The sequence below is a fragment of the Gigantopelta aegis genome, chromosome 6 (assembly GCF_016097555.1).
Source record: "Gigantopelta aegis isolate Gae_Host chromosome 6, Gae_host_genome, whole genome shotgun sequence".
Classification (NCBI taxonomy): Eukaryota; Metazoa; Mollusca; class Gastropoda; order Neomphalida; family Peltospiridae; genus Gigantopelta; species Gigantopelta aegis.
Window position 1 is genome coordinate 57368401 of NC_054704.1, and position 18079 is coordinate 57386479.

Below are 18079 nucleotides of genomic sequence, written 5' to 3' on the forward strand. Positions count from 1 at the left end.
TCCACTCGGAAGGTCTATGCTTGAGTTTGCCTCCGTGACAAATAAGTGGCCTTGGAAGCTGAAGATAAATACATTTATCATATAATATCTTACATTTTCAGTGCAATCAAAGTATGTGATATTTTTCAGATCACATACTTTGAGAATTTGATAACTTTGCAAATTAGATGTAAATTAGTCGAGGTCTCGGCACTAGGTTTATTGACATTTAAGCAAACGTACTTGGGTGACACTCCATGACTGACGTATGCATTCATAGTCATCAAATAAAAACATTTCAATGGCAATTTGACACTGAAAGCTGTTCAGCGTTCAGAAAACAAAAAATGTTACGTATAACTTTATTTTTATGTAAGGACATCCAAAATGGCGTCATTCGAGTTTGACGTCATTTCCTTTCAAAAACACACCGCGCCACATATCCTTACGTCATTTGAATATCTAGTAATGGCGGACTGGAATTAAAGTTGCGTGTACAGTTTACAAAAACACGTTGTATTAAGCTTGAGCTTATATGATAAAGAGATTATTACCCTCGTGTATTTCGGTATCGTCAATATCATATATTAGGAATACAAATAATGTATTATGATCGCCAGAGGCTCGCATAATACAATTTTTATTCCTAATAATATGATATTGACGATACCGAAAAACACTCTAGTAATAACCTCTTTGTATTCATTAAAATAATTGATTCTGTGTTGGATAGGATGAGTTGCGTTATTTTTCTTCAAGTTATTTTGTGCTTATTTCCAAGCAGGGTTAAAGTACGCTATCCTGGGCACACATTTCAAGTATTCTTGAATATACCTTTGATGTATATGTTAAAGGGACACGCCCTAGTTGTTAACCATTACGCCGTTGTTTTTCGCTATTAAACCCATTTTTTCACAAATAAAATTGCACTTTACTTACCGTTTATTATTTAGAATATACATTTCCATTCACCTGAAGTGTTTTTTGGTAATCCTGGTAATCCTGGTGTTTGTAATACCACAAAATGCATTTTTCGTATTTCATAAAATGCCACGGGCCTCTGAGAAAAACCCGTTGAGCAGACATGGTCTAATATATTTTTTAGAGGGGATATTCCCATTTCAATGTCACAGACGTTGGTATACCACGTGACCGTTATCATTTTGGTTCGGTTTGTTTTCTCGTGCACGGTTCGCGCAATCAACATCCGATTTGTTGTCGTTTGCTTGTTGTTCATTTGTGAGATTTTTCTTCACAGTTCGTGAACATTTTCAGTAACAATAAAGTTCAGACAAGTAAGTATCTCAATACAAAACGTTACAAACCCTTAAAACCAATAATTTTGCTAAGTCTTACGATATCTGGAGAGGGGATACAACCAGGACAGAACAGTTGGAACATGTCCAGGAGAGGTGAAAGGAACGCACCCCCAAGTCTGTGCGCACTCTGTGAAATTTGTCGTGACGTAGGCATTGTTGTGCTTCGAGCGACATCTACCGGTGACATCAGAATACTAACTTTCAAAATTATTTCAAGCAAATGGGACATGGGGATTCCCATGGTATTTATCGATATAAAACCTGCTTTTTCACTCCATTTGATAAAAGCGTGATCTAAGTGTGTTACAGGTTTGTAGATTAACCAAATTATAATTTATTTTCGCTGGATGGAACTAGGGCGTGCGGCTTTAAGTTAAATTGCCAAAGGAGTGAGGAGCAAACTGCATGCTATCTTTACTAAGGCTGAATTGATATAATAAACTGCGCACCCTTTACGTACAGTGCTTCATTTTTAGTACTACGATGCCACAAAACAAATAAAAACAGTATTCACCTGGACAGTCAAACACAGTGTATTAACATCGGACAGTCAAGCACAGTGTATTAACATCTAACAGTCAAACACAGTGTATTAACATCTAACAGTCAAGCACAGTTTATTAACATCTAATAGTCAAACACGGTGTATTAACGGCTAACAGTCAAACAGTGTATCAACATGTAACAGTCAAATAGTGTATTAACATCTGAGCAGTCAAATACTCGACATTTAAACCAGTAAAAAAAAGCCTTTACTGTATATTAATGAAAGTGTATTTGTGCAGCTAGCTTATTTTATTAAAATATTACATCTCCCGAGAATTATTTAACATGATATATATATGGATACGACTATTAAATGTCATGGAAAACCGTTGTTCTGTTTCTTGTGTGTGTTTCACTTTTAAGGCCTAACAAAATAAATGTCTGGTCTCTGGTCAGCGCGCGCGTCGATTTTGACCCTCGTGCATGAACATTTTTGTTTTAATTTTCCGCGGTATGCGTCGATTTTTGCCAGGCTTTTCTTGCTATAACGTAAAACCGCATTTGGAGCCAAAATGCCATCGCACACGAACTAGGACGTGCATTCTGATTTCAATTTAAATATGCCCCTTATTTCAAATACCCACCTTTTCTGAGCAATCCATGCTTTAAAAGAACAACAAAAAAAAAAAAATCTGGACAGAGAGAGAGAGACAGACAGACAGAGAGACACACACACAGAGACAGAGAGACACAGAGAGAGAGAGAGAGAGAGAGAGAGAGAGAGAGAGAGAGAGAGAGAGAGAGAGAGCAAATCGAATTTGGAAACTCATTTTCGAAGAAAATTCTTCAGACTACTAACATGTTATGTAGCCATCTTCATCACCGATTCCATCATCGACATGTGTGTTACATGTTTGTGCAGGTATATAATGTTTGTTTTATTATGGTAACGGTTTTTATCGTTCATATTTATCTTTATTTCATAATCACTCCATCTACTTCGATTCTTATCTAATAAGTTCTTCAAAGCACATGTATTTCGTCTAATATTTCAGTTTCCGTTAGACATGTCCGACGAAGCTTTTTACAAGACACATACATGCCGTCTGTCTGAGGGTCAGCGCGTCCCCTGGCACACTCGTAGTGTTACGATCAGGTCAGCCAACCCCTCGGCGGTCGCAATCACTCCGTCAAACAGGATGGACTAAGCACCCATGCGTGATGGTCCGTGCCAGCGCTGCAATTCTGATTAAATGTGTCCGCAAGACCGTGCTATAAATTCTTGATTATCTAAAAAGACCGTTGCCAAGGCAGTCGAGTTTAGAAGTTATCCCCAGTGAGTGCCTATCTGGACAATAGAGCCACTATGTGACGGGATTTACCTCACAATCTAATCCTAACACATTACCCCCTGAGGTCTTTCGCTAACAATCAATACGAGGCTGGCGGAGCGCGAGGCCGTATCGTATTCTAGAGTTAGCAACGCGCCAATATCCGCCTGGTGACTGTCTGTGGCACCATGCGAGACGGATGTTAACGCACGTGCTACCAGAGGCTGTACTATAAAATCGAAGATGCAGAAACACAAAATGGCATTTGAGTGTTATTGACCACTGTGCCAACTTGGTTCTAAGTCCATAGGTCAGCCCACCCGAGTTTTCTGAACTTTACCTCATTCCTGTTTGAGAATAGATGTTGGTTCTTCATATGATTCTGAAATATTTTGACTCATTTAATAGTCTTCTTTACAACACCAAAAATGGCTACCAGAAAAGTCGAACTGACTGCTCGTTTTCACTTTAAACAATGCGTTTTACAACATATTATATAAACAAATAATAAAATAATCGCATGGATAGATGTTGAGGGTGAAGTAGTTCAATTATTTACGACTCGCGAGTCGCCTGGTGTTTTGTAAAATGCTAGCAATTGTTAAATTTAATTTGTGAGCTCTATGAACTAAAAATATTGCTGGCATCACATAACATTTTAACTATAGTCCTTCCCACAGGGAACGCCTTTTTCCATACTATGGAACTTAGTACAATTTATTTTTGAGCCGATTGTTTTATATATATATATATATATATATATATATATATATATATATATATATATATATATATATATATATATATATATATATATATATTAGAACATCCTAATCAGTAATTCTATATAGACATTACTTGTGATTTTGGAGCGAATTCGATTGTTTTAGTTTTCCTTTCTGCATATACAAAGTTTATAAAAACACACTAGTGAGTTCATATACTTTTCATCTCTCTCTCTCTCTCTCTCTCTCTCTCTCTCTCTCTCTCTCTCTCTCTCTCTCTCTCTCTCTCTCTCTTATTTTACAGTCTTCATATCACAAGACTGTAGGACATCAAGTGATGGATGTTTAAGATATCCGCACAAGAAGCCATCTCGTCTAATAAATAACCTTTCGCATGGGAGAACAGGTCTGCCTCATTTGTCACATTGATTTCAGCTGACACCAAAAGAAAGACTACCGCATCTTTTTGTCTCTTCCACTCAAGCTGACTATGGAGTTGGAAAATCGAAACTACATGGTATTATTATTTGCATAATCGAAAATACCACGAAAATGGATGATTCTGCGCAGATCATTGGATATATGTTTACTGCAGAGCATACATTTGTATTTCCACTTCGACAATAATACCTGTTTTACGTATGTCCAAGATATTTTCTTATGACATAATGTCCTTAGAAAAGACAGTATTGACCAGCGGGAAACATTTGGAAAACAATGATTTAGATACTAAGTCTGTTCTCGGAAACTAGGTCAATGCTAATATCTATGAAGATGTCACAATAAAGAGGTCAAATCGTGATTCTTTTTGTTTGTTTTAGTAATTATAGAAGAGCGTGTTTGGGATTTCTTCCCTTTGATGTGTGCATGCGTGTGTGTGTGTGTGTGTGTGTGTGGGTGGGTGGGTGGGTGGGTATCAGAAGAGATAGTGAACATTAATTTGATATCAATAAAAGGTCAATAGTATGATATTTGATGCGAGAAATACCTGCAATGTGGCTGTTTTAATCTACAGTAATTGTTATATTTGTTAATCATATTAATTATGAAATTTGTTTCGATTTTTAATGATTATATACATACATAATTGTTTCCATCTATACGTGTACAGAATTTAGATTTGTTAGATGTTCAAAGAAGTATGGTAGTGTTCACGAATGAACACATATTTGATGACACCTCAGCACACACAATATACTACTACTACTACTATTACTACTAATACTACTACAACTACAACTACTACTACTACTACTACTAATAATAATAATACAATAAATAAATAAAACAGGCTGTTGGGTGTTAATTGTTAAACCACAGTGAATATTTTTTAATAAATGGGAATATTTAGACAAGTGAAGTTATTTTTTCGATAGTAATAATGATGTGTGTGTGTGTGTGTGTGTGTGTGTGTGTGTGTGTGTGTTTACAAATACACCTGCAAAATGTAAACTATATTTTGCTTTTTCACCTATACGTTTTGTTTAATTCTTTGAACTTTCATTTGAATTCGGACCCAAAATTTATCTACCATAAAGTTAATGGCGTTTGCCTTTGTAGGATTTCAAAGTGTCGAGTACCACCCTTGGTGAAGATGGGGTGTTTTAAATGATCCCAAGACGCAGTGTTCCGCCTGCGGACTACAGAAGGCAGTCAAACTGGGACATGTATCAAAGAAAACATTCTTTTCAATTCTACAAACATGACAGTTGATTGTCAATTAAGCAATAAAGTCCATAAAAGATTCACAGATGCTACATTGTGCTGGTATTTCGAAGAAAGCGTCGCTAGAGGTCATATAAAATGCTTTCCTTGTGACTAGCCTCGGATGCAATCATTGTTCTACCCGACCATAGTCGTCTGTTAGTGGATCGCGATTCTTCTTGTCAAAGCCTCGTTCTTATCCTTGGGTAATTTTCACCCCCATGAGGATTGGTCTTGTGTTATTCATCATCTGACTGGGCAATTCTCGCCTATCTTTACATCTGTATGGTCACCCACAAGGCACCCACGAGGCACTTTACACATAACAATTACTCCTTTTCACCGGGCATTAATAGCTATTTTCGACAAAAAGGCAAATTTGCATTATAAAATGAAGGTGCACATGGACAACAGAAATAATTTATACTCCATGCATGTTTTTTACTGTCTGAAGTTGAGCTCTTGGCAGCATAGACTATCAAGACAAAAGGAAAAATCAATGAACGACCCATACTTGGTGAATGGTGCAAATTAGGCCTATTAAATCATATTTGTGTGTGTGTGTGTGTGTGTGTGTGTGTGTGTGTGTGTGTGTGTTGTATATGTATATGTACGTATGTATGTATGTGTGTGTGTGCCTATATATATATATATATATATATATATATATATATATATATATATATATATATATACATACATACATGTGTATATATATATTGTATATGTATGTATGTGTATGTATGTGTGTGTATATATATCTGTGTGTGTGGGGTTGGGTTTTTGTGTGTGTGTGTGTGTGTGTGTGTGTGTGTGTACATACACAGCGAGTTTTTTGTCATTTCTAAAGCGAGTGTCAAAATAATCAAATGTTACCAAAAAGAATTAGACGTAGTTTAAAATATCTTGACATGTCATTAACCAAACCCTTTCCTCTCTGAATTTTTCCAAGTAGGCCTATTACAGTTTGGTGGTATTTTCATTTTAATATATTTCACGAACACCAGTAGTATTTATCATTAATAAGCCACAGGCGCGTTCACAGAATGTGTTAGTGTCTTTGTGTTAGCAAACTCGATAGCATTCCACACGTCCACTATGTTGTGTGTCGGTCTCCGACGGCGTCTAGCGTTAACTTTAAACTGTGTACCGAAGACACTGTTCATCGTTTTGACACTGTGTCGAACACACGGTATTTGGTAGTAGGTTGCTCATAAACAAAGTATTCATATCTTGACACTGTTGGTGTTTGTGTACCGTGTCTGTTGTACCGAGTTAGGTGCTAGGGAATCGTCGGTCAATTCGCCTAACCACATATATGCTAGTATCTCGGTAAACAGGTCAGAATTAAGAAAATATGCAGGGTGTGTGTGTGTTGGGGGTGGGGGTGCTCTAAACTGTGGCGTGCGAAGTTTCGGGGGGGGGGGGGGGGGGATCGACGCACATCTGCGATGGGTTTGGTTTTTTCAAGCATTCTATCTTTCGTTGCATTAGAAAATTGAACCTTTAAAAAAATAGTTTTTATTTTAGTTATTTATTTTTTTAAATTGTTATTTTACTGCAAGATCCCGATGCAGGTCATTACTATGTATATCGCTAATAATGTTTGTGTCATGCACTTTGTATTATTATTTATTTATTTTTATTTATCATTTATTTTGCAAAGTAGCTTTTTATAGCATTGCTTAACTACCATAGTATTGATTGTTTAAAATTAAATCGTCGTCATCAAATATATTATTAAAGTTGGAGTCGGAAAACTCATTGTTAAACTGGCTTTCGCGCGGTCTTTCCTCGGCACACAAAGATTTAATCAAACAAACGCAGTGAACTAAAAAGAAACCCGGTGTTCACGTGTTAGCAGTCAGAATATTTGAGCAGATCATTACAGCTAGATGTCAAGTAATAGAAAGAATCAAAGAATCAAATGCGTTCCCTGTCTTTTACAACTGTGACATAGCGCGACACGCACCAAAGAACGTGAAATACGGTAATCTAGATTGACACGGTTGACCTTTCATTCAGCCAAAGGGTTTCCCCAAAGGGATTTCCTAAGGCCCCAAATCGGCATAATATCTCAGGCCAGGAATGTGAATAAATCTTTAGAAAATAATGATACGCATGCGTAAAGGAATTTCTCTTCCGTATGCGCATGAGCAGAAGTGTACCATCTCGGGATGGTGTGTGCATCATATGTTTCCCATGGCGGCCTGTAAGAGGTTTTGCTCATCGAAAGCGCAAAACTCCAATGAATATTCGCATAAAAATCACGGGAATAGTACCAGGAATGGATACCAGAGTAATGTGGAATCCCTACTCAATATTAGTGCAAAAGTTGTCGCGGAAAATATTCCATTTCAGCGAATCGAAGAACGTTATGACAGAATACCAGAACCAGTACAGAGTCGGATAGTTTATTGGTCGTTCCCACGGAATGAAAGGGATATTTGCATGTATTCATCCTATGCAAACTGCACGAACAAGGACAACTGTGAAAGCCAAAAATTGCCTTTTTATCAGGGAATAAAACTTCTTGACAACAGTGCGGTGGAGAGCGTGCTTCAAATCGGTGAGTATAAGTCGATACTCGACGATAGTGCGTTTAGTTCACACAATGCACACGGATATAGGGATGGGAGGTCAGTGTTTGTAAATCAATTTGTAAACGACCCCATACTTGTCGCATGCGTCAAGGATATCAGATTATTGGAACCAAAGCAGAGAAATTAACGTTTGTAGCCAGCTTGAAAGCCGGTACGTTTAGGGTTTATTTACATGCAGTTTCTATGGAGCCAGATTCTTGTAACAGAATTAACAGTAAATGTATTGAACATTTTGCAGCAGCATGATATTAGATTATGTAGTGGCCTATGCCTAACTAAAACCAAGCATTGACTTCCTTCTGCATTATTTATATTTATGGCTGTTTTATTTGTTTTAGAAGGCAACATATGGCTTTTAATTATATCTGCACATAGCCTAGAAGGTGTTCCAACAAAATCTGTCCAGACTTTCGAGATTTAACTTTCACATGGCATACATAATCTGTAATATTTATAGTATTTAAATGATCAGATTAAGACAGCTGTTATTTATAAAAAAAATCAAGATTTTTTTAATGTTTAGGATACTAGCCTACATTTGAACATTTAGTTAGTGTAAGTCCCTTTGTTGAATTTATAATTTTCAAATTCGTATTTGTCAGAAACAATAGTACATGAACCTATCACTGACACACTTTCAAATAATAAAGAAACAGAAAAATAAATTCAAGACTTCGTTACTTTTTAACTATGGATATCAATAAGATTTTGGATTTTTTATTTTATTGAAATTGAATATTTCAGAATGCATGCTTAAACTTTTTTATGGAGACAAACACTAATCAATATCTTGCTAAATATTCAGAATTTTCTAAGAGTAAGAACTCAGGGCTTCTAGATTATGGTAGCGGTTACCAGTCATATTGTCCCTGGGTCATATCGTTCCCATGGGAAAACTTCCCCGGTCACACTTAACACCAACTATATAACGCATACACAATAATTATTTGAGGGAAATCAAATTCAATGTCATTTCAACCTAATTCAATCTCTGAATGCCATTAGGCATATACATCAATATTTTCTTTCCAACAATTGTCTTTTTCTGTGTCCGTGCCCGACACTGACAACTCTTTCACCATTATATGCCATTTCTAATGAAAATTTGATTGTTGTCTGTTTTGAGGATTTAATGCCCAATAAGGATAAGGCCAAAAAAAAGAAGTTTGTTTCAGGTAACATGGCCAAAAGAAGTAGGGTAGGTAGGTAGGATTTTTTTGTTTTTTAGTTCAAAGGTTACCCTACCTTAAATATGTTTGCCAGAGAAAAACTCAGTCTCAAGATGAAAGACATGAAGGCAAGCTGTCTGAAAAATCTTAGTTTACTCTTTGCAGTCAGAGAGAAATAAAAACAATTTCACTGTCAATGTCAGTTTTAAGTTTCACATGCCATTTTCAAAAGACAGGGAAAAAAAGAAGAGTTCCTTTTACCAATAAAAGTCAGTAGATGACTGCACAGAAACGTAACAGCTTTGTCCAGTTTTGTCAGAGGATGACTGCACAAATTTGTCCAAGTTGGTCAATAGATGTTTGCACAAAAAGTTCACAGATTTATCCAGTCAGTAGATGACTGCACAAAAACTTCACAGATTTGTCCAACTTGTATTGGAAATAATAAAACAATACTAATTTTGTGTGCAATTTACAAATCAATCGGCTTAGAAATGAATAACTTGTAGTAAATTTCATAGTAATAAAAAAGGCGTTCCTAGCGCGAATACTCTGACTGTAAGAGAGCTAGACAGACATTTGGACATAAATAATGAGAGCGTGTTTATGTTCAAATGTCCGTCTAGCTCTCTTACAGTCAGAGTACTCGGGCTAAGGCGTTCCCTGTGGGACAGACTTATAGTTTTCATGTTTATTAGCCTATTGAACGGACCCTTGCTAAAATCACCCAAATTAATTTATTCCCAATTAACTGAAACACTGAAATAAATGTGAACTGTTTAATGTTTGTGGTTATTCTTGAATATTCCGTTTATTTAATTATTACCCATGCTCAGCAGTTGATAGGCCTATCTACATCACTGGCGTAGGAAGCGGGGAAGGGGGTACTTTGTAGCAGCATCGATGGTTTATATATTAATTTTTTACGTGTGTGTACCCACCCACCCCACTTTTTGGTATCTTCCTACAGGCTACACCCGTGTATATTAACAAATTCTGGGTACTATGCTTAAGCAGTTGCCAACAACGAAAATTGTACCACGTCTTCTTCAAATGACCTTCACCTTTGCATGCGACAAAAAAAGGCGATGACTTGCAGTTTGTGCATGTGGTATCAAGAAATCCTTGATTGTTTTGTTGAGATCGCACGTTGTTGTTTTTGGAAAATAAACCTACAATGTATGAGATGACTGGAGTTACGATAATACGATATATTTTCCTCTATAGGCCTACAGTATTTAGCAGTTTGTAATAAAAGCCGTTTAATCGCCACACACGTTACCGTACTGTCATGCGATCTCGTGTGTCACCAATTACCGTGGTACCTAATAAAAGCACGTGTTATTAACAGTGTTCTACACTCGGTTTTATAACTTACTCTTCTTTGGCTAGTGGACAAACAAAATTTACTAGCCAAGCTTAAAATGTTACTCGCCACAGTGCGACACTACTAATTTTGTATCATTTATTTGAATATGTTGTAAGTATCTGGATTGTTTTCGCCAAATTACTAAAATCAACGATGAGTTCCGAATTGTACCGACAATTAATACGGAATTCAGTGATCAATCGGACAACTTCGTAAATAGTGAAATGTTCCGACTGCACAATGTTGTCAACAAATTTCATTTGTTTTCGCTGCTAGGACTCTGAACGCACATGGCAAATAATTTAATACTTAGAGATGTTTTTGGAGTCAGTCACCAGATGGCGACGATAATAAATTCAGTCAGTCGCCACGCCAACGTTTTGGTCGCAACGTAGAACACTGGTTAATGATTCCAATTTCAAACAAATTAGTTATGCTCATATCCATTCAACGTCCAGGCATGTCTAGTCTGGGTCCAGTTTCTAACAACACCAGTGATTGGGTCCAGGGCACAGCATAAGAAGGTGCCAAAAAGTGGGGTGGGGGTGTATAAAAACCATCGCTGCTGCCCCCCACGCACACACACTCCTCAACCTCCATTTAACACACACACTGATGTGTAAGAGTTATCCTACTTGAGTACTTATGTCATCTGCTTTGTCGATCCGCGACCACAACTTCTCTGTGTGCGCTTCCCCCCACCCCACCCCAGCAGAAAAAAAAAGTTCAGGGTCGGTGGCAAAATTTAGGGTCGGTTGGGTGACCGCAAACAAACGATTTTAGTTTTTTGGCCTAACCATGTTAAATCAAAGAGGCCACTAAATCTCGCTTATAACAACTAATTAAGAATCTCAAGCCTTGAAATAAAAAAAATTGGTGTTCCTGACACAATGTCCTGCACCAATCAATTTGTGCCTGACATAAAAGAAATTGTACCTGTCACAAAACATTGTAAATAAAAATGAAATAATAATTGATATATTTAATTACTAAATAACCAATGCAGCAATTATTAAGGCAATAGTCAACAAATGATGACATTTATTATTGTTACATACTTACTAGTCTATGTCCTCTGGTAAAGCTGTATCCTAACCGGCCGCGAGCGACGTGAGCTATAATTTTAGAAATCATGGATTTCAATTGTTGTATCCTAACCGCATGCGTGCGGCACCTTTTGTATGTCGCGTTGCACGCGTGCAGTTAGGATGCAGCAGTAATCGCTTGCAGCCGGTTAGGATAGGGCTTAAGAAACCCATGAAACTGTCGTCACTATCACTTTGTGTTGAACTTTCAGATTCATGATGATCTGACTCAGACTCATCCATTTTTTTCAATGTCATCAGTGTTTTGTTTGTGGTAATATTCTATATTTTTGGTTGCCGAGTGATTTTTAGCATTTTTTGCAAAGCGAGCACGTCATAAGTGTAACCTCGCCTTTAGTGTTTTCTTCAAACTGTAGCCACAAAGAGGCATTTGTTTTAACTAAATCCTCCTTTTACCATTTTAGTTCAGTGCTAGATTTTAAGATCCTACTCCGCGAGATATTCGTTTGGGAATTTCCGGGGCACGATTTAATTGGAGGTCGCATGCCACGGATACTGGGAACAGGGGCAGTTGATTTGTCATTATCGGTACCTGTCTGTTCTTTTACAGCAAAGACTGGAGTTATTTTGTTTAACATCCTTTAATTGTTAACTACGAGGCAATCTGAATTGCAAACTTTAAACGAAAAGGCCACAGGAAGTATATACTAAGTACGAAAGGTCAATTACTAATATGCGTGACATCATTTTTCACAATGTAAGTTCCCGCAAAATTGAGACATGAAAAATCCTACTAAACAGGTACACGGACTGTAGATGAACTTCGTGTTGGACTGTCAAGTGCCCCGCTAACCGGTTCGAATCCCACTGGTACACATTTGTGTTTTTTCATTCATAATCTTTTTTTTTTTATTATCGGTGCATTAAGTGTACCAGCCGGCTTTTACTACAGCGCGAGCTTCGGACATGATGACCGGCGCAATCAACATTGTTACTGACAAGTTACAAATTTGTACCGGACAATGACCGTGACCGGCCGCTTATTTCAAGGCTTGGAATCCCACTCACTAACACCAATCAAAGACAAGACATTTAAAATTTGATTGTTGTTTGTTTTGAGGATTTAATGCCTAATAATGCTAATTCTTTGATGTTTCCACCTACCCCGTTTACTTGTTTATTTAGCGCACAGCCTCCTTCGTACGCGTGGACGATTTGTCGCAGGGACGTTATGGCTGGTCACCATAGTAGCCCCACTCCCATGTGATATTCAATATTGAGCTAGTACATAACTATTATTGCCATGTCTGACAACTAGTGAAAAACAAGAGTTGTCAAATGCTGCATTTAAGTAAAAAAATTTTAAATGTGAATATCCTGCTCCCCACCCCTTCTCAATCTAAAAGTTTTTAAGCTCTATTTCCATTAGGTGACATTTGCATTTATTCCTGAACGTTTGTAAAATTGTATTTACCTAAAGTAGGACTATTTAATTTTTAATCATGGCTAATCAATTTTAAAATCACTGATCCCATGGCTAGTGGATTATATAACTTCTAAAATCCTGGTACTGATGATTTATGGTGATTATAAACAAGTAATTGATCCTTGCCAAGCAGTAGGCTATACATGCTCATGGTACTATACAGTTAATATACCGTTTGGTTTGTTTTCTCGTGCACGGTTGTATGCAGGGTTCTCACGGACCCGAAGTCCCGGGTCCCTGACGCAGCAATCAAGGATGGGACGCACCATATTGCATACACGTGCGTCCCTGTGGAAGCAGTATATTTTTGATTTAACTTCAATACGATTTTTTTTTTTTTTTTTTTAAACATCTAAATTTACTGTAAAGTAAATCAGCAACATTCATGGAAATTAGTATTAATTGGTACAATCAGTTGGTTGTATATAAGTGAGAAACAATATGTATTCCTCATCAATCATTCGTGGAAATTATCTCAACCAATCGGTATGACAAAACATGACTAATAAAATGTAACACTTGTTGTCGCTAGTAATCAAACATTTAATATAAAAAATGCAACATGTTTTAACCAGTATTTCATTTTATTTAATCCCGTTTTCTAGCTTTACGACAAGCAGCTGGCAGTACACTACTGAATAGTAGACTGGCCATGTGGACATGCAAATAGCGCTTATTGACACAGATCAACTGAACAAAACTGGTTGAAAAATGTTTGGTTCTAAAAATCGTGATGGAAAAAAAATCTTTTGCAAATTTTTCCGCAATTGACGAAATATTAATAATAGTCACCAATTATGTTTTGTTATATCGATCTGGTTGAAGATACTTGTTGCTATAATTACAAACAAAAGTTTAATACAACAAATTTTAGTGTGTGGATTGAATTAGTAACCTTGATAGAATGGTGAAATTTTATTTTAGCTTCTTTTTTTTTTTTTAGATGTTGGTAAGGTGGTAGTGAAAATATTTTGTATGTGGGGCATTCTGTATATAATATATAAATACATATGTATTGAGTTCTTTTGTGTCATTAGTTGAATATATATGAGTTACCTGGTATTTGTTTTATATTTTATCATACATTTTAATAATACTTTTTTTTATTCATGTTCATGTACTTTTTATTACATGGGCTAAAACCATTTAAATGTCAATGTTTTGTGTTGTCAGTTGTTATACAATTCACTTGATATTTTATTGGATATATCAATTCATCTTCAAATGTAGACTCCTACATTCCTAATGGACCCTCAAAATATAAGGTCATGAGTCCATGGACTCTCAATATTTTTGGATGAATGAGAACCCTGTGTATGTGATATTTTTCAGATCACATTTTAAGAATTTGATAACTTTGCAATTAGTTGTAAATTAATCAAGATCACGGCACTAGGTTTATTGACATTTAAGCATACGTACTAGGGTGACACTCCATAATTGACGTATGCATTCAGTCATCAAAAACATTTCAATAGCAATTTTACACTGAACTCTGTCCAGCATGCAGAAAACAAAAAATTTTAAGCACTAGTTTATTTTGATGTACGGAAAAAGACACTGCGCCACAAATTCTTACATCATTTGAATATCTAGTAATGGCGGACTGGAATTAAAGTTGCAGGTATGGTTTACGAAAATATGTTGTATTAAGCTTGAGATTACATGATAAAGAGATTATTAGAGGCTCGCATAATACAATTTTTGTTCCTAATATATGATATTGACGATACCGAAAAACACTGGTAATAACCTCTATATTTACATACCTCTTAAAACCATTAATTTTACTAAGTCGTTTTTTTTAAAATGAACAATTCCTAAAAATTGCCAATAACTGGTTCACTTGATTTGTAGAAGAACATGATTTATCTGTCGGTTGAGTGCATGCTTGAGGTGTTTATGTTGCAGGATCGAACCACCTAAGTGGATCCATTCAACTTATTTTTTCTCGTTTCAATCAGTGCATCATAACTGGTCAACAGCGTGGTATGTGCTTTTTTGTCTGTGGGAAAGTGCATATAAAAGATACCTTCCTGCTCTAGAAAAAATGTAGCATGTTTCCTCTGATGACTGTCAGAATTACCAAATGTTTGACATCCAATAGCTGACAGTGCTCCACAGCTGGTGTAACAAAGGCCGTGGTATGTATTATTCTATCTGTGGGATGGTGCATATAAAAGATCCCTTGCTGCTAATCGAAAAGAGTAGCCCATAAAGTGGCAACAGTGGGTTTCCTCTATCAATATCTATCCATATAACCGTAAATAAAATGTTTTGAGTGCGTTGTTAACTAAAAACATTTCCTGCCTTCCCATTCATTAGAAAATTTATATTTTACAAACTATTCCCTGGTATGCACATATTGTCTGTGTATTGACATCATGGCGGAAAGCGGATTGCTCTTTACAAACTGAATTTTTCCTTTTAAAAATATTAATAAAAGTATTCCTCCACTGTGCATAATTTTCATGTATTGGCTTTAAAAATTGAAAATGACGAATCACACATACACAGAATGGTTATTTTTCCAAATGCATGCAAGTGAACGCATGTTAGAAACTACCACCCTTTTCTGTTTACTATACAATGTTAAACTTTTGTTTGCTAAAATGGATTCGTTTTATGTCCATGTTGTTGATTGGAATGTATTTTATTTCATGTATACCGTAACTGAAAAATATAGAATATTCGTGTTTGTGTTGTTAGCTGAACACAGTTAGGGATGTCGATGGTACTACTACTAGTAGTAGTATATGAAATCACTACCTATTGTCTGAGGGATCAATGTCATAGACTAACTGTAATTTGTATTTTTGTTCTACCATTATAACTCCAGTTATAATATGGACAGCATTGAAGGTATATATACATATATTAATATTCAGGGATGAAATTTTTTCCGTGGATTTTGGACCCCCAGGGTCGATCCTGTGAAACGTGTAGCGGCCACCATGTTTATTTCGACGCACTGTGTGTATACAAAAATAAAACAAAACTAGCTTTGTGTGTATGTGTTTAGTACTGTTTACTACGACCACTGTGATTGGCTAAAATTGAGACGTCTGAGATATTGAGACCAATCAGCGTAGCCCTTACAGTTCTAGACCATTATGTGCAAAACAACCGCCATTTTCGACTGTTTTTTGCAGTGGTGTTTTTCTGTTCAAAAATGGTGTCTGTGTTTGTTACTGTGTTTGAACACTGAGAAGCAATCTTTTAAAACAATGACTACTTTGCAAACTTTGATTCAAATAATAGACTGAAGGACTGAAAAACAACCTGTGTCAAAAGTGTAAGTATGTGCAATTTCATGATTATTGACAGGAGTTTATGCATTATAATAATCCTTTCTATGGTATATAAGCTATTCTGTAATTCTGTGATGTATGTGTCTCCTGATGCAGATTTTTGCCATGCAATTGTAAAAAAAAACCTATAGCTTCAGGGAGGCTTCGCCACCCTGAGCCCCTGACCAGGGCTCTGCCCTAGACCTGGTCAGGGACCTGTGGCCCCATGGACCCCAGCTAATTTCAGCTGAAAATACAAATTGTCATTCTCATCCCTGAATATTAGCACAACTCGGCAACACAATAGATTTTCTCTCAAAATACGATCTATAAATATGGTTTTAGGATGCATAAATCATGTAACTTTGGAAAGTGTCCAGTTTTGAGAGAATTCTTGTTTAGAGAGGGTCTCGTCTTGAGGGGTTTTACTGTATATGTGTGTATACATATAAATTAATCATAATACAGAGTGGAAGATGGGTGTGTGGAAAATCCCTACCTACCCTAATTTGTTTAGAGATGCAATAGGAAACAAACCTTTGTTTGCCTAACTTTGCAAATTATATGTAAAATAATCAGGTTACTGCACTATGTTTATTGAAATTTTAAGCTAACATACTACATTCACACTCTATAATTGACATATATGCATTCATAGGCATCAGACAAAACCATTTCACTAGAGCAACTTTTCATTGGAAGTTGTCCAGCATCATGTACTAGTTTATTTTTAACTAAGGATATCCAAAATGATATCATTGAAGTTTGACATCATTTTCATTGAAAAAAGACCTCGCATATCCATACATCATTTGAATACAGTGTTATGACCGACTGGAATTAACTATAGTTAAGTATAAAGTTTACAAAAAAACATGTTGAGCTTCTGATATGATAAAGATATTATTACCCTGCAAAATTATTATTACTATTAAAAAAAAAAAAACCATTTGCGAAAGAATTTTCTGTTTGGCAAAAAAAGTTTCAAAAGATTTTTTCCATCTCGATTTTTAGAACCAATCATGTTTGCAACCAGTTTTGTTCAGTTGATCTGCCTCGAGGTGTGAATAAGCGCTATTTGCATGTCCATGTGTTGCATTGTTGATACTAAATGTTTGATTACTAGCGACAACATGTTTTACTTTTTATTAGTCATGTTTTGTCGTACCGGTTAATGCTGTAAATCACGTGGGTGCATTGGTGAGGAATACACCGGCCTCTGGTGTCGTGGTTATGCTGATGATAGTGTGCACAAATTTTTGTTTTAACAGGTAACACTTGTTGCTATGGTATTAAAATTAGTGTTGCCATGCTTCCTAATATCGGCCTCGGTGGTGTCGTGGTTAGGCCATCGGTCAACAGGCTGGTAGGTACTGGGTTCAGATCCCAGTCGAGGCATGGGATTTTTAATCCAGATACCGACTCCAAACCCTGAGTGAGTGCTTCGCATGGCTCAATGGGTAGGTGTAAACCACTTACACTGACCAGTGATCCATAACTGGTTCAATAAACATCATGGTTTGTGCTATCCTGCCTGTGGGAAGCGCAAATGAAAGATCACTTGCTGCCTGT

The 18079-nt window shown here is 36.4% G+C and overlaps 1 protein-coding gene across 1 annotated transcript in view; it reads left to right on the forward strand.

Annotated features, from left to right (window-relative positions):
• The first annotated feature begins 7736 nt into the window (after positions 1–7736).
• Positions 7737–18079, forward strand: part of LOC121374301 (zinc finger SWIM domain-containing protein 5-like) — a 60435-nt gene continuing 50092 nt past the window's right edge. Inside the window, exon 1 of the mRNA XM_041501351.1 lies at positions 7737–8113. Coding sequence (XP_041357285.1) covers positions 7738–8113 — 376 coding nt within the window. The 5' untranslated portion in view covers position 7737. The remainder of the gene's footprint in view (positions 8114–18079) is intronic.